Source organism: Martes martes, assembly GCF_963455335.1.
Source record: "Martes martes genome assembly, chromosome: 9".
Taxonomy (NCBI): domain Eukaryota; kingdom Metazoa; phylum Chordata; class Mammalia; order Carnivora; family Mustelidae; genus Martes; species Martes martes.
The window spans coordinates 107,911,525-107,932,851 of record NC_137896.1 but is presented as its reverse complement, the minus strand read 5'-3'; the positions used below and the strand labels follow the sequence as shown (position 1 = coordinate 107,932,851).

Below are 21,327 nucleotides of genomic sequence, written 5' to 3'. Positions count from 1 at the left end.
TACTTAATAAAAATATTAGTTTTGTTTTTAATATTTACATATTTAAATACACATTTTTGTGTGTATCCAGTGAGGAAAACATCCAATTTTGTTTCCTGCAGATAACCAATTGTACCAGCATCATTTGCTGAACGTCTACCATTTTCCACTGACATATTATGCTGTGAATTTCCATTTACATGTAGGCACATTTCTGAGCCTTCTCTTCTAGTGCCACTGTTGTATTTATTTACCCCTGTGTTGATCTCATACTGTCTTAATCACTATGGCTTTGTCAAAGTTTCAATACTGAGGAGGGCAAGTATTTATTTTTATTTATTTATTTTACTATTTATTATTCTTGGCATTTGGTTCTTCCATTAAATTTTCAGATAAGTTAAATTTTCAGATAAGTTAAGATCAAGTGGCACAAAACATCTGTGTGGTTTAACTTATAAAGAACTGAAAACTTTCTCGTAGTCTGTCTATCCATGGACATGGTATGATTCTTCATTTGTTCTTTTATGTTTTTAAACAATAATCTGGAGTTTCCTAGATAATAGTTTTAAACATGTTTGGATTACATTTATTTCCACATATTTTATTGCCATTGTCAATGAGATCTTTTTTCCTATAAAAAATTTCATAATTTCTGGCACACTGAAAAGCTATTCATTTGTGTTAGTCACATCCAGCAACTCCAAATTCTCCTACTGGTTCAGTAGTTTACTTAGAGAGCTATACATTCTATATAGATATTGGCAAAAAAGGATCTTTTACTTTTTTCTTTCTAATCCTCATAGTTTCCTTTTCTTGTCTTGTCTTTTCTTATAAGATGATGCTGAAATGTGAGGACAGCAGGTATTCTTATCTTGTTCTTGACTTTAATGGGAGAGTTTGACCACTGAAGTATGTATATTTTTTAATAACCTTTGCTAGATGAAGAAGATTTCCTTCTATTTCTAATCTTCTAAGAAGCTGTTTTTTCTTAAATCATGAATAACTTGATTTCTTTCTGTGTTGTGTATTTACTGAAAAATTAAGGGACCTTTTACTTTGAAATGTAATGTGCTATATTACATAAACAAATTTTCTGATGCTGAATGAACCATCCTTGCTTTCCTGAGATAAAGTCTATTATTTGATGATGTGGAATTCTAATTGCTAGTAGTTTGTTTAAATTTTTTCAAAATCTATTTTCATGAGACTGGATAATTTTGTTTTCTGTACTCATCTAGCTTGATTTTAGTATCAGTGTTAAACACTAATTTGTTCAATAATCTGAAATAGTTCATACAGGATAGGGAACCTCTCTCTTTTTCAAGGGCAGATAAAAATCTCCTATAAAGCCATCAAGACTTAGTGGGGAGGGTCTTGGTTACTAGGCACCTCAAGCAAGGAATCTGGTTCCCATATCCTGTGGGATACTTTTAGTCTTCTTTATCACCAGGAGCCCAGCATGTCTGTTGGCTTCAGGCCTGCATACTGCTAAAGAGTTTCTGTTCTTTGTCTTGCTTTTTGGCCCTGGCTATGTGTTTTTAAGCATGGATTCCTTTCTAACATCTTGAAGAGATTTCCCTCATTATTACCATTAGCATTTGCTTGCTGGCAGAGGGACATTCTAGTTGGAGGAGAGAGTAAAAACAGATCCAGGATTAAAACAAATGAACTATCTGCCCTTGGCCCTGCCCTCGACCAACGTATATAGGTGCAAGTATCTTTCCGTGATAATGAAGACCAAAAAAATTGTGTCTAGTTAAATACTGAATTAGCTCTCATTCGTTTTCTCAGCACGATCTCATATATGATCATTCTTGCCTAATTCTTCTGGAATCTAATCATTTTAGAATACTGATTCTGTATGAAATCCTTTTTTAGAAAATACTTTAGTCAAACAAAATGTGAGAATGCCAGAAAGATTCCATGATCTCCTTATGGAGATGTGTAAAATGCTCTGATCAGCAGATACAATAGCAAAAATACAAGAGAGTACCATAAGTCCTAAATTTTAAAGTACTTATAGGGAAACTCTACAGGAGTTTGGAGGAAATGGGAATTCATAATTGTGTTATGAAAAATAAGATTTACTTATTTCTTTTGAAATGTCAGATCTCGGGGCACCTGGGTGGCTCAGTGGGTTAAAGCCTCCGTCTTTGGCTCAGGTCATGATCTCAGGGTCCTGGGATCGAGCCCCGCATCGGGCTCTCTGCTCAGTGGGGAGCCTGCTTCCCTTCCTCGCTCTGCCTGCCTCTCTGCCTACTTGTGATCTGTCTGTCAAATAAGTAAATAAAATCTTTAAAAAAAATAAAAAAGAAAGAAATGTCAGATCTCTAAGGAGGGTACCATTAACTATAGATTATATCAGTCATTAAACTATTACACAGAATGTATAAATTCAAGACTGCTACTGACCTCATATTCATTATATCCTGTATTTTAAAAAACATGTGTCCTTAGTAATATCTTTCTATAATTTCAGATAATTATCAGGTAAGTTACTTTAAGCAGCTCTTGCTGTAATCAAACAAGAAATACAAAACTTTCACTTACCTATTGATTCAATCTGGAAATCAAAGGTGAGTTCAGATGATAATTTTCTGCTAGATTTTAATCTTCCTTGAAGATTTACTATTTTTATACAACCTAAAGAAGGTGGGGGAAAAGTCACTCAGAAACTAAGATTTAAAAAAACGTGTTAAAATAAGATGCTCATAAATAAAAACTTACAGTCCAAGCATACAAGAATGGTATCTCTCTCCAGCTGCGTAACATGAGTAACGCTTGTCTGTGGGCTATCTGTAACACAAACAAACTCAATGAACTTATACATAAAGTAACACTGAAAGCACAGAGATGTAAAAACAAGAATTCTGAACATCACTGAATTGGAAATGGATTTAAATTTTTAGTTATACATGTGCAGCAGTTGAGCAAGGCTGTTTGGGTCTAAACTCCAATGTGGCACTAAACGAAGTGAGCACTTGGTGGAGGGCTGACCGTTGTAACCGTCGTCCTTCCTGCTGGTGATGTCATTATTTCCATTATTATGTGAAATCAGGAGTCTAATCTTCCACATTACGGTTATGAATGATTTCTGCTGTTAGGCTCAGAAGGCCAGGAACTAGGATTTGTACATTTCTATATGGAAGTGCCCAGCACCATGTGCAATAAATACTTATTGAGTGAATGAATGAGAGTCAAACAAATTATTTCAAGTACAAATGAATTAAAACTGAAGTATTTTGAGAAGTGTGAAGTATTACCAAAATGCAAAGAGGTATTATTATTATTATAATGATTTATCAAAGTTCTTAAAAACTGAGAATATTTAAATGATTTGCCATAAAGTGAAAAGTAGGATATCCCAAACTTCGTATGAACATCAAAACTGAAATTGCTGAGCTATAGGCCTTTGCTTCTGGCCTTGTATTTCCTGCAGAATGAGTCTGATAATCTATAGTCTACCATTTTCTACTTCCCATAGTGTTTTGTCCTAGGCCATCCCAGCAAGGACTGCCATATTTCAGACGTTCAAATGTGTTTTAGACCTGGTACTTCTCTAACCAACCAGAGCTGAAAGAATATGGAATAGGCCTCCTGCAAATCCGATCTTTGTAGCTCTTATAGACATGGTGAAAATTAACAATCTGAACGTATATATACAATCTACTTCAGTTCAGGAAGCCAGTGTAGTATCACCAGAGAGAAAGTCAGTAAAATAAGTTTTTACTAACTGCTTATATCACTTAGTTACCAAACACTGGAATTATCTAGAGATCTTTAAAAAATACTGATGCCTACCTGTCACCTCTAGATTTTCCTATTTAATTGGAGGTGTGTATGACTTGAGGCATCAGAAAGTTTTAAAAGCTTCCAAAGGTAGATTCTAACTGCAGCAGAGTTTAGGAAACCACGGCTTAGAATTTCATATGATTCTAAAGTCTAACTATACTTTCTCTCTCACTCAATTTTTTTTATCGCATCATCTCAAAACCAGAGATGAGTTATACTTACCATTTTTAACCTCTAATAAAGGGATTTCCTTACGTTAAGAGAATGAAATAAAAAATTCCAAAGAAGGAAGGTACCCACAGCTGTATAAAATTCTTTTGCACAGAGATTAAGCCCTTCATTTAACAATTAGTAGAAAAGGATTTAAAATTAAAATGCTCAAGAGAAATGCATTAACTGAAACTCACTAACACTTAAGTACCAGTCACCCAACAATGCCTTCCTATTAAAGAGGGAAGAAGAGATCAGGAAAGCAGGAGTGCACCTGCTGTCTGAAAGGGAAGATGGGTGTCTAAGGGAGAATGCAGTACAATTTGGGGGAGCTACAGAAGCCACATATGTTGCCAGGGGCCAACCATGTTTCCCTTCAACAATGTATCCTTAAAGGAAAGCTCTTTCAAGTGTCCTGGGCTTCAGTAAGTCATGTAATTGTTTCTAGGTTTTTGTGAATGTGTTTGTCACGGCCAAAAAAGCCTCAACACTTAGTTTCTCTCCTGTGAACATTCAGGCTTCCAACAAACTCCTGACAAATCAGTATTTATTGCCAAACTGGCTTCTTAATATTTCCCTCAGAACCCAAAGACACTGACAAAGGGCCTCTGCAAAACCTTTAAAAACTGCCTTTTAAGGGCACCTGGGTGGCTTGGTCAGTTAAGTGTGACTCTTGATTTTGGCTCAGGCCATGATCTCAGGTCATGAGATAGAGCCCTGCGTGGGGCTCTCCACTGCACACAGCGCCCAGTTAAGATTTTCCCTAACTGCCCGCCTCCCTCTTGCCCCTCCCCCCGATTCTCTAAATACATAAAAAGTGCCTTCTAAAACAGCCACTATTTTATAGCAAAACATTGTACAATGTTATTTTTAAGGGAAAAACATCAAAAAGACCTCTGTAATAAACACAGTGCTTTAAACATAAGAAAAAAAAGATTGTTCAGGTCACTTTCTTAAAAGTGTAAAAGTTCAATCAGATTTATTTACCATGAAACACAAGTTTTATTAATGTACTGACTACAGCAACAAAATTGAAGGTTTCAACTATCACCAAATTTCTGTAAAAAGCCCATTAACTGGAAATATTTCCTAAGATACTATGAAGGAAAGATCTACTATGCCACTGGACAACACAGATCAAAGTTTAAGGAAACAACTTATACAAAAGAATTATTTTCAAGTACCCTCTAATATTTCAGAAATCGCTGTTTAGTTATAATTTATATCCTAGTTACAAATCAATAAACATTTATTAAAGTTATTGCACAGTACCCGTGTATCAATTACAGGAGTATAATGGAAAATAAACTATACTCAATGCAGTTTTTCCTTTTATTTCAATCAACTTTTCTAGGCCTGGACGTACATGTATATGTGTAGTTCTCAAAGTGTGTCTGCTGTATCAACACCATCAGCACTACCTGGGAATACACAGAAATGAAAATTCACGGGCCCCACTCCAAAGCTAGTGAATGAAGGACTCTGGCAGTGGGGGCCAGCAAGCCTCTGGGTGATTCCGATGCACACTCAGGTTGGGGGAACACATGATGTTTCAAATGCTTCAAACAAATTCCCTATTTTAAAGCAAGCCATCTTCTCTTTTTCCAGTTTAATAAGTTATTCTAGATTGGATTTTTATGCACTGTTTCTGTCTAATAAGAGATATGGTAAATTTATTACTTATAAAATCAAATATATTGGCCTTAATAATTCAGTAAAAATCACAAACCTGATTCTGTAAACCACGAAGAGGTAGAGTTTGGATTGACTGTTTCAAATCGAACCACTTGGTTGAAGTCTCTCCCCCTACTGACACCAACACAGACTAAAGGGTACTCCTGCTCCGGGACTACCAGCATCTCAAACATTCTAAGTGGACACGGTATGGGAAAATCTATGTGCTGGAGAGAGAAACGAAAGTATCTTAAACAAAGGAAAATAAAAGCCAAATAATTTCATGAGAACACTATTAAGAATTTTTAGCTCTATGAAAATACAGAACATAACTCTCTACTAAAAAGATTGCTTCTTGTCACAGAAACTTTGGATATGCAGAAAAATTAGCACCGTAAATCTTTTTTAAGTCAAAAATCACATAATTTTAGGACATTAGGGCTGGAAGGGAACTTATAAATCACCTGTTCAACCCTCACTTTTCAGAGGTGGAAACAGAGCCCCAGAAATTTGGTGACTAGCCTAGCATTGCCCACCCCTTTGTGGCAGAGCCTCCTGCCACCCACGCTTGTTATTCTCCGTCTTCTTATCCAACGGAGCAAACATGGGTAAGAGCATTGAAATGCTGATTAGCAAGCAACACTCCTCTTGTAAGCGGACAGAAAAAAACCACAAATAAGAGAAATTTAGCCTTATAGCTCAAGTGACTATTCACGAACTCACAGTTACAATGTAAACAATTTTAATTTTATATAACTTCGAAATTATTTTTATATTGCTCCGAGGGGACTAAATAAGTTCATATTTTGTAAGTTTAGAAAAATAGATGGAGACCATTAACATCATCAGTGATCAGGAAATTAAACTATGAGAGACTCTATATATCCACCCGAATGACTTAAATGAAATGACTGACAATAACAAGTGTTACCAGGAGAGGAGCAGTCGAATGCTCACTGTAAGGGCCTATTTAGCCAGAGCAGCTCCATCCTGCCCCTGCCCCCGCCCCCCTTCAGGGAACTTACTTAAAAACAAGTCCTGGAAACCAGTTCCAGGTAACAAAGCCCAAACACAAGGGTGGATCAGGCCAGGTGGAGGTATCCAATCAGTGGGGGCGCATACTGTCTCTCTAGCTACCAAGGAGTATGGGCCCCACCCTTTGGGCACCAATTCTGACCAAGGTGATAGGCTAGTTCAAATATCTACTATAGGGTTAACTGTAATTCAGTTGGTCACTTATGTGTGACCTAGCAGGACTTTGCAGCTTTCTCTGTGTTACAATCTCATTGGTCACCTGTACGTGGCCAGGCGCAACCACACGGCCTTTGCCCTTAAAAGCTAGTCTGTAAAAAAGAGAGGGGTCACCTCTTTGCAAGGGACGGCCCTGGCCGGTCAGTTTGATTCTCAATGCTTGGCGCAAAATAAAGCTTTGCTTGACCTTCGCTTTGTATCAGTCTCGCTCCTTTGACCATGGACCCAACACTCACGAGGTGACTGGAGCATGACCTACACAGTGCAGCCACACAGGTTAACTACATTATCTGTTCCCGTTGAAGATACGCATTCCTCTGGGCCCTGCAATAACGCTCTGGTTATATATTCTAGACAGTATGAGTATGCATGTGGATAGAAGGCATATGCAAAAATGTTCACAGCAGATTGTTCAAATAACAAAAAAGTGGAAGTAACCCATATGCCCATCAACAGTAGACTGATAAAATGACGGCATATTCAGCATATTCACACAATGGGAACTTAGAGCAATGAAAATGAATGACTACAGCTGTATCCCAACGACAACACAAACATGATGCCAGACACGAATGAATACGTACTTTATGATTCCACTTACATGCTGTCGAAAAATCAGGTAAAATTAACTCTAATGTTTAGGGGAGCGTGCTTATACAGTAAAAATGGAAAGTAAGGGAGCTGACTTGGTCGGGGGGAATCATGGGGTGTTCAAAGGTGCTAGCAATATTCTTCACAATAAAAAGTTGTTTTTCCAAAAAATATCAAGTCTTATACATACTTTAATAAGCACACTGTTAATATATTTATATTTCTGTTGCTCTTATAAATGGGCCGTATTTTCATTTTATTTCCCAAAAGGTTAGCATTATTAGTATTTAACAAAGCTACTGAATTTATTCTCTAATCTAGCAACTCGTAAATTCTAAAGATAATGAAGTCTGGAGCAAAGAAACAGGTGAATTGGGGCTACCATAACTACTATTCTCAAAGTAGTAGAAAATACAATGCGGTCCTCGCACCTAGAAGGTGAAGCTCTCTGTGCACCTGCTGCTCCCATCCATATCCCCTCCTTCCCTGGGACTGCCAGACCAGCTCCACTTCATGGCTATAGACACTTCTCATCAAACCCCCTCTCTAGAAGCTCTTTCATTACCTGGGAAATAGGCTTTGCCTAAAATCAGTCAGATTTTTAATAAGGCAAAATATTTAAAAATAATTCTCTTTGAAATGTGATAAGAGCAGTAAAACAGGAAACAATGCCTCTGCTCAACTTTTTTTTTTTGTCAGCAAATAAGAAAACCAAGAGATTGTGAATAATTCTATTTAGCTTCTAATAATGTATTGTTAAGTCATTAACAGAAGAGAACTCCTGTCTAAGAGCTCTAAATCCAATTACTAATGGTGTTGGTCCCTGAGGCCAGTGACTATATCTTCTTTTTGTCTCTGTAGTTAAAAAGCACTGTGCTTGGTTTGTAATAAATACATAATTGTTTGCTGGCAAGGTCTTGAATTTCTAACTTTTACTTTTGATGAAAATGTAGTCTAATGAAGCAAAAACTGTCAAAAATGTCATTAAGAGGAAGGAAGACTACAGAAAGGATGAAAATGTTTTTGAACACATCTTTTAAGACTGTAGAATAGAAACATCATAAACACTAGTCACAATAAAGTCAAATACAGAAACAAAATACCCACAATATCTTGAAGAGAGAGACAGGGGAAGGAGAATTGGGTTAAGATTCAGGGTAAGAGCCTACAGAGAGCTCAGGGAGTTTAAGAAAAATGGGAAGGTGGGAAGTCTTGAGGGAGACTGTGTTCTAAGTCACTTATAGTATCTTAGAACACTAGCAACAGGTCTCATTAAATTAGTGAGAGCCAGGCTCCCCTGGACTACAGAAGTTTGGCAAAGAGAAGATGTGGATGGGTAATTTTTATGTTCCCCATGTCTTCTAAGTATATATTTTCTCTTGCATGTGCTTCATACCTAAAATCCCTTTAACAGAGAAAATGGTCTTCCGTTATGTTAGGATAAGTGGTATAACATATCAGGTAACACAAAAAATTCATTCATCCTTAGGTTTAATCAGACTGTATCTCTGAACACTGATATAAATGAAATTATTTTTCATTCTGACAGAGGTTAGGAATGAAAAGGAATAGAGAGGATATATCTAAAGCAGACTAAAGGGGGAAAGGTAGGAAGAAGACAGGAAAGGGAAGAGTTGCAGAAAAATCAAACGGTGTGCACTTGACCACTCCCATCTAGGAGAAGGTGTGCTTTTGTCAAATAGGCAAGAACAAAGAGGAGCTAAGAAGAGAACAGTTTTTTGCCATAAATGGGCTGTATCCAGAAGCTCTGCTGTAGACAGTTTATACGGTTACTTACTTTTCCCCTTCAGCTTTTGGTTTAAACAATTTTTGTTTCAGTGATTTGTGGCAATAGCACCTCAATGGGTTCAAATCTCTTGAAGCTATTTTTCCATTTCTTTAGCCGTACTTAATGTTGAGGTTAATAAATAGTGGTATGAAATTAAAACCAGATTCCTTAATCACTTATAGAAATTTAAATAACAGGAATCCAATACTTTAAATACCTTAATTCTGTATTGTAAAATTAAGGAAGAATCCACTCCAATTATATTCTGACCCCCAAGTTCCAGGGAGATCTCATATGCTCAGGAAACAAGACTACTTAATTTATATTAAATAGCAAAGAAATCAGCTTTAAAAAATTCATTTGGTATTTCCCCAGTGTGAGTGAACCATTTTATTAGTTTTTCCTCCAATTTTAAGTTACAGCTGAGTAATATTAAATATTTTAAAGAACATTCGTTAATTAAAGATTCTAGAGAAACTTAGGCACACACACAAAAAAATCCCCCCAAAACAACCCACATATGGGAAGGCCTGGGCAAATTAACAGTTAAGCACAGAACTCAAATAAATAAGTTCCCTCTCTCTATAGTTAGCTCTAGTCCTCTTAAGCCAAATGCCAACCTGTAGGTTGTTTCTCTGTGATGGAGTGGGTCAACCAGAGAATATATTCAAACAACACCCCACTGCTTCTTCACACCTCCTGTTCTGGACACAAGACTGTCTGTGAGAGGCTATTTCTCACTCCTACTGCCATTTCCCTGAACTATTTTTCTAGTCTCTTCTAAAACTTCTATCTGGCCAACTGATTTCCTTACAGTCAGGCAGCTTTTCACTACCCTGCCACACAAAACAAAGTCATGAAATTAGCTTGAGAAGAAACGGGGAAAAAAGAAAAAATGTTTTTTTGTTTTTTTGAAAGAACAGGAAAATTAACTTAATGAAGCTTTTATACTAAGAATGACTGAGGTTGCTTTTCATGCTTACCTTAATTAACATAAATTTCTGCATTGGTTCAACCCATTCTAATAAAACAATGCTAGTCTGAAGTGCCCCACATAGGTACTTATGGCCTGTGTAAGGATTTCGCACTGTCAAGGCAAAAAAGTATATGTAAGTTCTCTTATCATACAGAAAGTCCTAACAACAGCAGTCGCATGCTCTGAACACAAATGAACAATAGCTGGCCGGAGTTCAATTTCTTAATTAGACTGCAGGGTGAAAACATTTGCAGTAAGAGCTGGAACCTCCTCCACCACGAGCAGGACTTTTGTCTTACGCACAGACGAAACAGGTGGTTATTATGGGGTCTGGCGGTGGGAAAAAAGATTTTAGGTCTCACATATGGCAGCAGGGAGATTAAGTGCGGCAACAAGATCCCGAAGGAAGGCTCCACAGTACATCTGGGGAGAAGCCGCCAAACTGAGAGACTATGGCACACCGAGGGACAGGTGACTGAGGGTGCTTTTGGTGGTAATGTTCAGAGGCAGTGATGCTTTGGTTCTAGCGACATGAAGACATTACTACTCAACTCTCCAAATACAGGTTTACAAGTAATAAAGCCTCAGAGGTTTTTAAGGCAAGGCAAGGAAACTCTTTTTTGCTTTTGCCACATGCAAATAAAACAGCTGGTTGTGATGGGGGAGGAAGAAGACTTTAGGATCGTGGTGTGTGAACAGGGAGACTACAACTTTCAAGACACAGGCATAAGGTTTTACATATTAAAGGCATGAAAATATACGCTGAATGAATAAATACAGTCTCTTAAGCCATTACCGAGCAGCATGTGAGTGGATAAGGAGCAGGACCCCTGGAGAACAGGGTATGATAAAGTGCTGTAATAAAAGTCATCCTACTTTCTCCATTTATCCAGTCAATAAATTATCTGCAAAACAACTGTTACGTGCAAGGTACTATATTAGGTTTTGTTTACATGGAGACTGAATGGCCAAGACATTTGTTTTACTTAAGGGGGAAAAATAAACTATAACTGGCAGAATGCCCTGGGGAAGTACTGTTTTATACTAGATTTAAAAACGAGCCTCACACTGTTTTCTTACCTATTCTGCAAAGCAGGAGAGCTACATGTTATGGAACAGTTTACTTACCAACACAACATTTCTGACACCACTTGGTTTCAGGGATTTTTGCTGATACAGCAAATTTCCTAAATGTAAATGAAAATGAATATATAACACATGTAGGTGAAGTTAGTATATGATAATGGTATCATTACAGATCAGTGCAGAAAGGATGAGTTGTTAAATCTACTAGGTCATCTATTAAAAATAAGAATACATTTGATCTGTTTCTCATCCCTCCTCCAACCAATTCCAAGTAGATTAAGGATTTATTGAAGTATGGAAAAATAAGACTATAAATAGATTTAGAAGAACAGACCTTGGGATTTCTTTAAAAAAATGCAAAAAGGACAAATTATACAGGAAAATATTAATAAACTTTGATACTTGTTCATGGATGGATCCCTACCACCATAAACTACAGGTGGCAATTTGTTGAATGAATTTGTTGAATATAAACTTTGGTTTACCAAAAGATACCACTAAGAAAGTAAAAAGATAAGCCATAAACTGAGGCAATATATTTTTAGCACATATAATAAGCTGAAACTATGTAAAATGTTGTCTTACCACTAAAACAATTTTTAAGAACTTTTTAAAAAGACATTTTTATTTCTCTACTCAGGAAGAATGGGATATAGATTTTCTGGCAAAGGTCCTTTAGGGGTTCTGCAAATATCTGATTCAAACTTAGTATGTAAAAATCCATTTAAAATTATTTTTTAAAACTAAAATTAAAAAAATATACATAAACTCAAATGTCTTTTATAATGAAAGTTGATAAAACAGACTGTTAGTGCAAGGTTGTGCAAATGTCAAATTATACTTCCCCATTTCTGTACACATATTTAAACTTCTTTTACAACTGTAAATGTGCCACAGATTAGATGTCATTGCTCTGCATGTCTTTAAAACAAAACAAAACAAAACAAAACAAAACAAAACAAAACAAAACAGAGCTATGCTTTGCTGGTAATAAAATAGTAAAGCATGCATGTGATGCTCAATACCATTCCAAACAAGCTCAGAATAATCTTGATGGGTGCTCCTGTCACCGTACTATTGGCAGCTGAGTAATAACCAAGCATATAATGCTGAGGTATTGTAACTTTAGCTTTTAATATGTTTTATATGCTGATGTTTATATTTATAAAAATCTTTAATAACTATTGCTAACATTTACAAATAAGACCTTATTGTTTGCCATGAATTTCACATGTTCTGTGTCAGTCCCTCTGATAATGCCACGAGATAGGTCACACACAGAAATCTGAGGGTTAGATTTAATAATTTCCTCAAGGTCATACAGTTAGCAATTCTAGGAAGAAAGAATTCTAATCTAGTGTCTTAAGTCTAACTGTAGTGTTCATAGTGATTCAACTTCGAAAAAAGAAATCTACTTCTCTTTTATAATTCTGGATCAGTTTCACTAAAAAGTATTCTGAGCTTGCAACAGAAGCTGTTAAAATGTCACCACTTGTAAGTACATTATCTGTGTGAATTAGAATTTTGTTAATATTATGGTACCTAAACAATGACAAATTCATTAGATACTGAGGCACTAAATGACAATGATGATCTAGAATACCTTGATTTCAAATTTTGGGTTAAAGCACCTATTGTTCCCGTCAACTACATTAATATTGGGAAGAGTTTCATGTTCCAATTAATGCATTACATTAATATTTATAAAAATACCCCTTATATATAGTGAAACTTCATATAGCTTAAAACAAAACAAAAATTCCCCATACCTTTAAATTAAGTAAACTGCTTGAACCAAAGTGCTTTTTAGGGTTTAAAAAAAATCTGAATCAAGGTCTTGATAGATTTCCACTGCAACAAACTTAATGCTCCCGGTCCGCACTTACGAAATTGTCCCCTGGGTCCCAAGGTTACTTAAGGGGTTAAGTTACTGAATCTGTCAAAACCCAGGAGGATTAACTGACTGCAAGGTTCTAAAAGACTGTAAAGAATACTACGCAGTCAATACAAGATCAACTACAACAATCAAAGTACAACTGAGGGTTAACAATAATGAAACTACTCAGAACAGCTGTGAGCAGCACACCAAAATATTATCAAAATTTTATAATTTTCTCCAGTGATCTATATAGACTTACCTTACTTTTAAGTCATGATTTTACAATAAGGCAGTAAAATTTATTTACCAGCACCGAGCTAACTAGAATCCGAAAAGAACCAACATTCTCAGTCTATTTATTATAAGCTATTTTAGGTTACGTTACAGACATAGTTCAAATTACCATGCCTAACAATGACGACAACAGATCTGCTTAGTAAGAGATCTTACTAAGATCTCCGGCACTACTAGGTGCCGGAAACCACGGCAAATACTATACATACATAATTTATCATTTTAAAAACAACTTTACAAGATAGGTATACTGGTTCCATTTTACAGATGAGAGGTTGTTTAATTTATTCAAGGTCCCAAACCTACTAAGTGAACACGGCAGGATTTATCAAGTCTAACTAGATCCCAAAGCCTACTCTTTACTAAAGCAGCTTTACTGTACCAGACAGTGAGTACCTAGATTTATAATGAGAACCACAGGACATTACAAGATGCTCAAAGGAAGTTTAATTAGTGTTCACTTTACAGTAGAAGAGTTGGTACTAATAAACACACAAAATTTTATCATGCAAAAAAAGTTCTCAGATTTCCAGCCAGTAAATGAGAGAACTGAGAGTAGATTTTACAACAACTGACTTCTCGATAACAAAAACTGGAGAAAGTGAGAAGGACACACTGCTGAGTGTTACTAACACTGAAGTCTGACTATCACAAAGTTACGTGACATAACAGCCCAGATCTAAAGTACTCTTAGAGGCAGCATCTTCTTCTACGGAAATTCCTTAAAGGAAGAGGTAATACATCATTCAATTCTGTCTCATGTGTATACTAGGAAACTTTCTGCACATCTGATATATTCAGTAAAACTTGAAAAATTGAACACAGCTTCAAATAAGCTCCAAATGTCTCTATTCTGACAAAACGATATAAAAATAAGTGAATACATTAAAACTTATGTGCTTTATACTCCTTGGAGGGCCCCTGTACCTTACATATATATATATTTTTTTAGAGATTTCATTTATTTGACAGAAAGAGAGCATGAGCAGGGGGAGCGGCAGAGGGAGAGGGAGAAGCAGGCTCCCCAGTGAGCAGGGAGCTTGATGCAGGACTCGATCTCAGGACCCTGGGATCATGACCTGAGCTGAAGGCAGACACTTAACTACTGAGCCAGCCAGGTGCCTTTCTTACATATACTTTAAAAGCTTGGTGGTCAGTTTCCATGGCCAGAGGAATTTAGGATTATCAAGTTAGACAACTAGATGGAGATGTGCTATATAAGAAGAGAGAAAATCAACAGCACCAAGTGGCAGCTGGGAGAAAAACAGGGACAGACAAACACTATCTGAAGAAAGAAACTCCCTGACCCCATTCTTGGGGCTGGTAATAGCTAACTTCAGTTGTAGATATTATAATGTAAGTATCATAAATCAAGTCCAGAGTTGCAACTCTGAATCATCATGAAAAGATCCAGTTAAACTCAATGTAATCTTTTAAGAAGACAGAAGAGAAGTATAATTTTTAAATGATTTTCATCAAAAAGGTTAAGTTTAAAGTCTTTTGCATAATGGGGCAAATTTTAACTCTACTGTAAACTCAGCAATTGAGAACAACAGTTTTTCAAGGTACTTGAAAGCCAAGGGTGTAGATTAGTTGTTCTACAACTGAGATGATAAAGGAAGAATGGCTACAGTACAATGTTTTCTTAAAATACAATTTATACTAGACTCCAAAGACCTTTTGGTCAACAAATGAGGCACAACATGATAATAACCAAAGGAAGAGAGAGCATAATGAAAAATTCCTGAAAGTAGAAAAGCAAAACCCCTCAATTCCCAAGTAATTATCTTCTAATGTGAAAACCTTGATTTAATAAATCATTTTGATTTTCTAAGTTTAGAAACTGTACTTTGAAAAAAATTCACTTTATTCAAATTAACACAGTATGTCAAAAGCACTGTATGGGATGGAAAATTACTAGCAAATCATAGAAAAAAATTAGTTTTAACCTTATAAAAAACACTAATCAGTTTTAAAATTCTAGAGGTGCTTCCAGTTCTTGTGAAAATATATTACCTCTCACAGTTTTCTCATTACACATGATTTCTACTAACCCAAACTGAGTGCTTTTTTCAATTTCTGTAGTATAACTGTTATTTAGAATTAAATAACATATTACCCCTAAGGATGACACATAAGTAAATGTAGAGTTACCTTGGCAGTATCCTGTCAGGGAGTTTGTGTGCTGGAATAGCCACAGGTAACTTCTGCATTTGTCTTGCATAATCAAAAAGCCCTGGTAAATTATGGGAATAAAGCTGAGAAGCTTTACCTGTAAAGAAAAATAACCATGATAATAAAAGCTAGTAACATAAATAGGAATAATTATAAGATATGTAAAAAGTAAGACTTACCAGATATTGATAGTAAGCAATTGTTCATTACGTATAACCATGTACACCTTCGGGGGAATAGCTGGTTTAAAAAAAAAAGTGCAAAGTTTACAAAAGATAACAGATAAAATAGTAACATAAATATGTACATAATTAACTATGTAACCTGTTTTATCAATGGGCTAGTCTTAAAAAAGAAATTTATTTTTAATAGACATTCATTTTAGAAGACATTTAAAACAAGATGATATTTATAAGGGAGAAAAATAAGTAAATCAGCGATATAATTTCATTACCTAAGCCTCAACATGATAAGATTAGTTCCAGTCTCCCTCATGGTTAAGAACTATATAATCCCAAACTGCAAAGGGAGAAAGGACATTTCCAAATGTCTATTCCTTTATTTTGGTTCTGGGGTTAAATAATTAACTTCCCTGTGTACTTTTCTAGATACTTTCGTATCTAGGCATATAGACATGCCCAGCTTCTCTAGCAGAAGAGACACAAAAAAGAATCACGGTGCCGTGGAACATAGGGTATTGAAACACCAGGTATGGAGGAAAAAAGGTTGAGGGAAGATGATGAAAATGTACAAATAATTAAGAATACAGATATGGAATTCATTTCTGAAACACAGTCCATAAGAACTGACAGGCAGCTCCGGAAGTTTGAAAGTGATTAGTATTTAGGGCAAAAACAAGGGAATCCATGGAATACAGTCCATATTCTTTGAAGGAAAAACGTAATTGCTCTCATTAATACATATTATTATGAAGCCCAGTGGTTCTCAAGGTGGTCCCTCCATCCACATCAGCATTATTAGCATCACGGGGGCATTTATTAGAAATGCAAATTCTTGGACCTCACCCCAGACATACTGCAGCAGAAGTTCTGAAAGGGGGCCCAGCAATTTAGTATTAACCAGCCCCTCCACATGATTCTGAGGCATACTGATGTCTGAGAGCCACTCATGAATATAATGAAGCATTCTGATTTAACAAGCCCGAGCGCCGGGTTTGCTCTGGCAGCTCCTACTCAGTTACTCCAAAACAGATTGGGATGTGGGCAGGGAAGGGAGAGAATGAAGGGACAAATGAAACATACCAAGGCCTCTAAGGGCTTTACTTTATTAAAGCACAAAGTCACAATGATGCCCCTGGATAATTAAAGGAGAAAAGGTAATAATAAAAGGGAAAGAACAAAGTAAAAGCTACTTCATATAAAATCTGATTGTTTCTTTTATTTGCAAAATATACTCACATAAAGTATCTAATTTCTCCAAACAAATAAGACATGGCAATATAGTTTTAAAAAGAATTATTATTGAAATACAGTTGACATACAACATTGTATTAATTTCAGGTGCACAAAATAGTGATTTGACAATTCTATAATTATCCAATGCTCACCACAGTTAAACTGTAGTCACCATCTTTCTCCATACAATGTTATTACAATATTATTGACTATGTTCTCTATGCTGAATTTTTGCCATAGTTTTTAATTTTTTTTTGTTTTTTTGTTTTGTTGTTTTTTTTTTTTTTTTTAGATTTTATTTATTTATTTGACAGAGAGCGAAAGATCACAAGTAGGCAGAGAAGCAGGCAGACGGGGTGGGGAAGCGGGATCCCTGCTGAGCAGAGAGCCCGATGCGGGGCTCGATCCCAGGACCCTGAGATCATGACCTGAGCCGAAGGCAGAGGCTTAACCCAGTGAGCCACCCAGGTGCCCCATAGTTTTTAATTTTGAAAAATGTGTCTATAGCTGTGTCTCAGACTGAAATGACATAAACATTTCCTATTTTATGCTAGTCATAAAAAATTCACAATAGAATTGGGAATTCATTGGCTACATTGAGAAAATTAGGCAGAATGAGGGGCAGTGACTTATTACAAGCCATATAGCAGTATGTTATCAAAGTAGCAAAAACTGTTTTTGTTTTGTTTTAAAGATTTTTATTTATCTGAGAGACAGAGAGCACAAGTAGGCAGAGTGGCAGGTAGAGGCAGTGGAAGAAGCAGAATCCCCACCAAACAGGGAGCCCGATGCGGGACTCAAACGCAGGACCCTGGGATCATGACCTGAGCTGAAGGCAGCCACTTAACAAACTGAGCCATCCAGGCACCTGGCAAAAAGTTGCTTTATATTTAATACTGTCTTGAACTGGGTTTATCTTCATTAAAAAAAAACCATCAAAAGTATTTCTCTAGTATTAAATCTATGGTCTATTGTGAGATGATTTATTTGTAAATGTAAGTGAGTTAGCTTGTTTAATACAAACATACAAAGTACCAGGGCAAGACAAAAACTCCTCGCATAATAAACACAGGGACAATGAAAAAGTATTTATGCAAAGTTTTATTAAGTGGATTTCGCACTGGATTTTTGTTTTTAGCCACATTTAATAAAACGCTAAAGCTTTTCTAGATTTCTAATGTTGAGTTCCTCTAGCAAAGTAGGCTCTGGGTGAAATAATCCATTTAATGAAGGTATACAGTAGTTAAGAAGAGTAGGTTCTATAGTTTGCAGACTCAGGTACCTGCTTTCTCAGTGACTGTGACTTTGAATAATGTGATCTCTGAGTCAGTGTTCTTATTTGTAAAATGGAGCACCCATACCTAACAGAGTTGGCTGTAGTGATTAAACAAGAAAAGGGCGTGGAAGACTGGCATATGCCGAGCACCCAGTGAGTGTTAGCTACAAGTAATCAAAGCAGATAAAAAAATCAGGACCCTGTTTGATGTCATTTCCTCTCCTTCCAGCATCTTCCCCTATCTAACAGACTCATGCCACCTGGTCTCTTTCCTCTAGAGAACAGAGAAAATCCACCTAATAATTTCATAGCAAAATAAAAAAACTCTGCAACACATATATTCCCATTCCCTACTTTTCAAAGGCTTTCTCTGCAAGGGAAAAGGTTTCACTTTGTAGGGCATGTGTAGCTCAGACTATATTATTCAAACAGTGTAGTTTCCAGTGCTGAAGCATCTCAGGAGGGGACTTCCTGAAGACTGGGACTAGATGGGGCTGGTAGGCACCTTCACTTAACAGTCCCTTGAATTAGGCGAACAAATGCTTACCCCACCTATGCATGAAGTTAGCCTTGTTCCTTACAATTAATATTGTTACCTATAAGGTGATTTTTAAATATCTTATTATATCCAAGAAAAATATCATTACCTTTGAATTATTTACTAATTATTACAATTAGTAATTATAAGTACAATTATATAAGACCCTTCCCATTTTTCTCTAGTTCCTAATATTTTTCAGCCACCTCATTATATACCACTTCCATCCAGATTGAAAGATTTACAGTATATGATACAGTTTAGGATCTTGTTAGAAAATCTAATTAAAAAATGCTGCAATGAGGGGCACCTGGGTGGCTCAGTGGGTTAAAGCCTCTGCCTTTGGCTCAGGTCATGATCCCAGGGTTCTGGGATCAAGCCCCACATTGGGTTCTCTGCCCAGCAGGGAGCCTACTTCCTCCTCTCTCTCTGCCTGCCTCTCTGCCTACTTGTGATCTCTGTCTGTCAAATAAATAAATAAAATCTTTAAAAAAAATGCTGCAATGAGAAAAGATGGAAATGTTTGGTTATGAAGAAAATACCATTACTTACAGATTTTTTCTCTCCGTTGTATTTGTAATCAATTTATATTGATAATGGACAATCAGTTATACATCCCACAGGCACCCAAAACTCCGTGTGACCAAACTTCATGCACTATCATGCTCTTCAAACCTACTTCCCCTTCTGCACATGATACCCTGACAGGTGGTACTTGTCATTCACTAGCTGGAGACTTGGAGTCAACCAAGATTTTTCCTGAGCTTCCATATTGAAGAGGTCATTTAATATGCCAGTTCCCGCTCTTTAGTCTTTCTCTAGGTCTGGTGTTTCTCCACAGGAGCCACACAGGTGGGGGAGGCATTGTGGTGAAGTAGTTAAGGATACAGCCTCTGGAGCCAGCTGGCCTGGGTTCATATCCCACCCAGTTCAGCCACTTAATAGTTGTGCGATCTCTGAAAGTTACTAATCCCTTCCGTGCCTCAGATTTCTCAACAGAAATGTGATCCGTGATGGTATCTATCTTTGAGTTGTTGTGAAGATTAAGTAAGTTAATTACGTTAAAAACAGTATCTGGCAGGGGTGCCTGGGTGGCTCAGTTGGCTGAGCATCTGACTCTTGGTTTCAGCTCAGGCCATGATCTCATGGGTCATGGGATTGAGCCCCGCTAATCCGGGAGTCTGCTTGAGATTTTTTCCTCCTGCCCCTCCTCTCTCTCTCTCTCTTTCTCTCTGGAATAAATAAATAAATCTTTAAAAAAAAATGTAAATACAGCATCTGGCCCCCAGTAAGTTTTATATAGGTATCGGCTACTAACACCCTCATTACCATTTTGCAGGTTGTTTAGCTTTGCTGGCCCCTGGCTGCTAAATGCCAAAAGCTTCTCCCAGTCACTGGGACAATAACCAACGTCCCCATACAATTCCAAACCCCTTTCTGTCCTCTCCACTTCTGCCCCGACTAAACACTTCTTCACCCTTTGACCAAAATCTCTTCTGCCATCTCTCATGACACTGCAGATAGTTCTAAAACACGGACCTGGTCATCAGCATGGTGCACAAGCTCAGGGGTTTGGCAGCTGCCTTCCCCACCCACGTCCATCTACTGTTCCTATGCTGCAGTTATCTTATACTCCAGTCAGACTGTTCACGGCTCCCCATCCTTGCCATGCTGATTCACAATGCCACGCCTTCATATTTACCCTCTATCTGTCTGGGAAGCTTCCGCTCATTGTCATGAATGGTCTCTTCTCACCTGCCCAGAGGAGGGGCTAGTGACTTGCACCTCTGTGGCCTCGACCTGTGCTCACTTCTAAGGTGACAGCAGAGTGTTACAGTGACTGCCACATCTCCTTCTCTATTACATCATGAGGTCCTGCAGGGCAAGGACTAGTCCTGCGAATGTGTCCTCAGGACCGGACAAATACAATATGCTCTGTGAAGCTCTTATGGACACAAGAAGCAGAAAATCCTAGAATTGAAACTTATTTCTTGCCTACTATCTATATGTAACTATAAAAAAAGGGACAACACAAAATAACACACCTGTTCCATTGATGTTTCATGAAGTTCATTAAGATTCAAAGTATAAATCCCTTCTTCGGCACCAAATATCAAGTACTGATCTGAAATGACAGAAGTAATTCACCGGTTTTGATACATAAAATACTTTCAAAAAGGATTTATATAGAAATTAAGTAAATACGTATTAACATGAAGAAAGAATTATGTGATTGATAAGCAGTAAATATAGTTTAATACAACTAAGTGGCTAAACACTCTACATTAATGAGCTGAGCTATACGTAAATACCAGCCTCAAAACAGATGATAAAGAGGTTCTGAAGCCTGGAATGCTAGGGTTCTTCACATATCAGAGGGTGCTGAGGACTGGCAGAGAATC

The 21,327-nt window shown here is 36.9% G+C and overlaps 1 protein-coding gene across 2 annotated transcripts in view; it reads right to left on the bottom strand.

Moving 5' to 3' along the window:
• The window catches only part of MAP4K3 (mitogen-activated protein kinase kinase kinase kinase 3), a 192,288-nt gene that overhangs the window by 5,731 nt on the left and 165,230 nt on the right, over positions 1 to 21,327 (bottom strand). For both annotated transcript variants that reach the window (XM_080813394.1, XM_080813393.1), the window contains 8 exons: positions 20,971 to 21,050; positions 15,876 to 15,936; positions 15,676 to 15,793; positions 11,391 to 11,449; positions 10,270 to 10,373; positions 5,711 to 5,882; positions 2,707 to 2,775; positions 2,530 to 2,622 (listed from right to left, as the gene is read on the bottom strand). In XM_080813394.1, the coding sequence (XP_080669520.1) occupies positions 2,530 to 2,622; positions 2,707 to 2,775; positions 5,711 to 5,882; positions 10,270 to 10,373; positions 11,391 to 11,449; positions 15,676 to 15,793; positions 15,876 to 15,936; positions 20,971 to 21,050 (756 nt within the window). The remainder of the gene's footprint in view (positions 1 to 2,529; positions 2,623 to 2,706; positions 2,776 to 5,710; positions 5,883 to 10,269; positions 10,374 to 11,390; positions 11,450 to 15,675; positions 15,794 to 15,875; positions 15,937 to 20,970; positions 21,051 to 21,327) is intronic.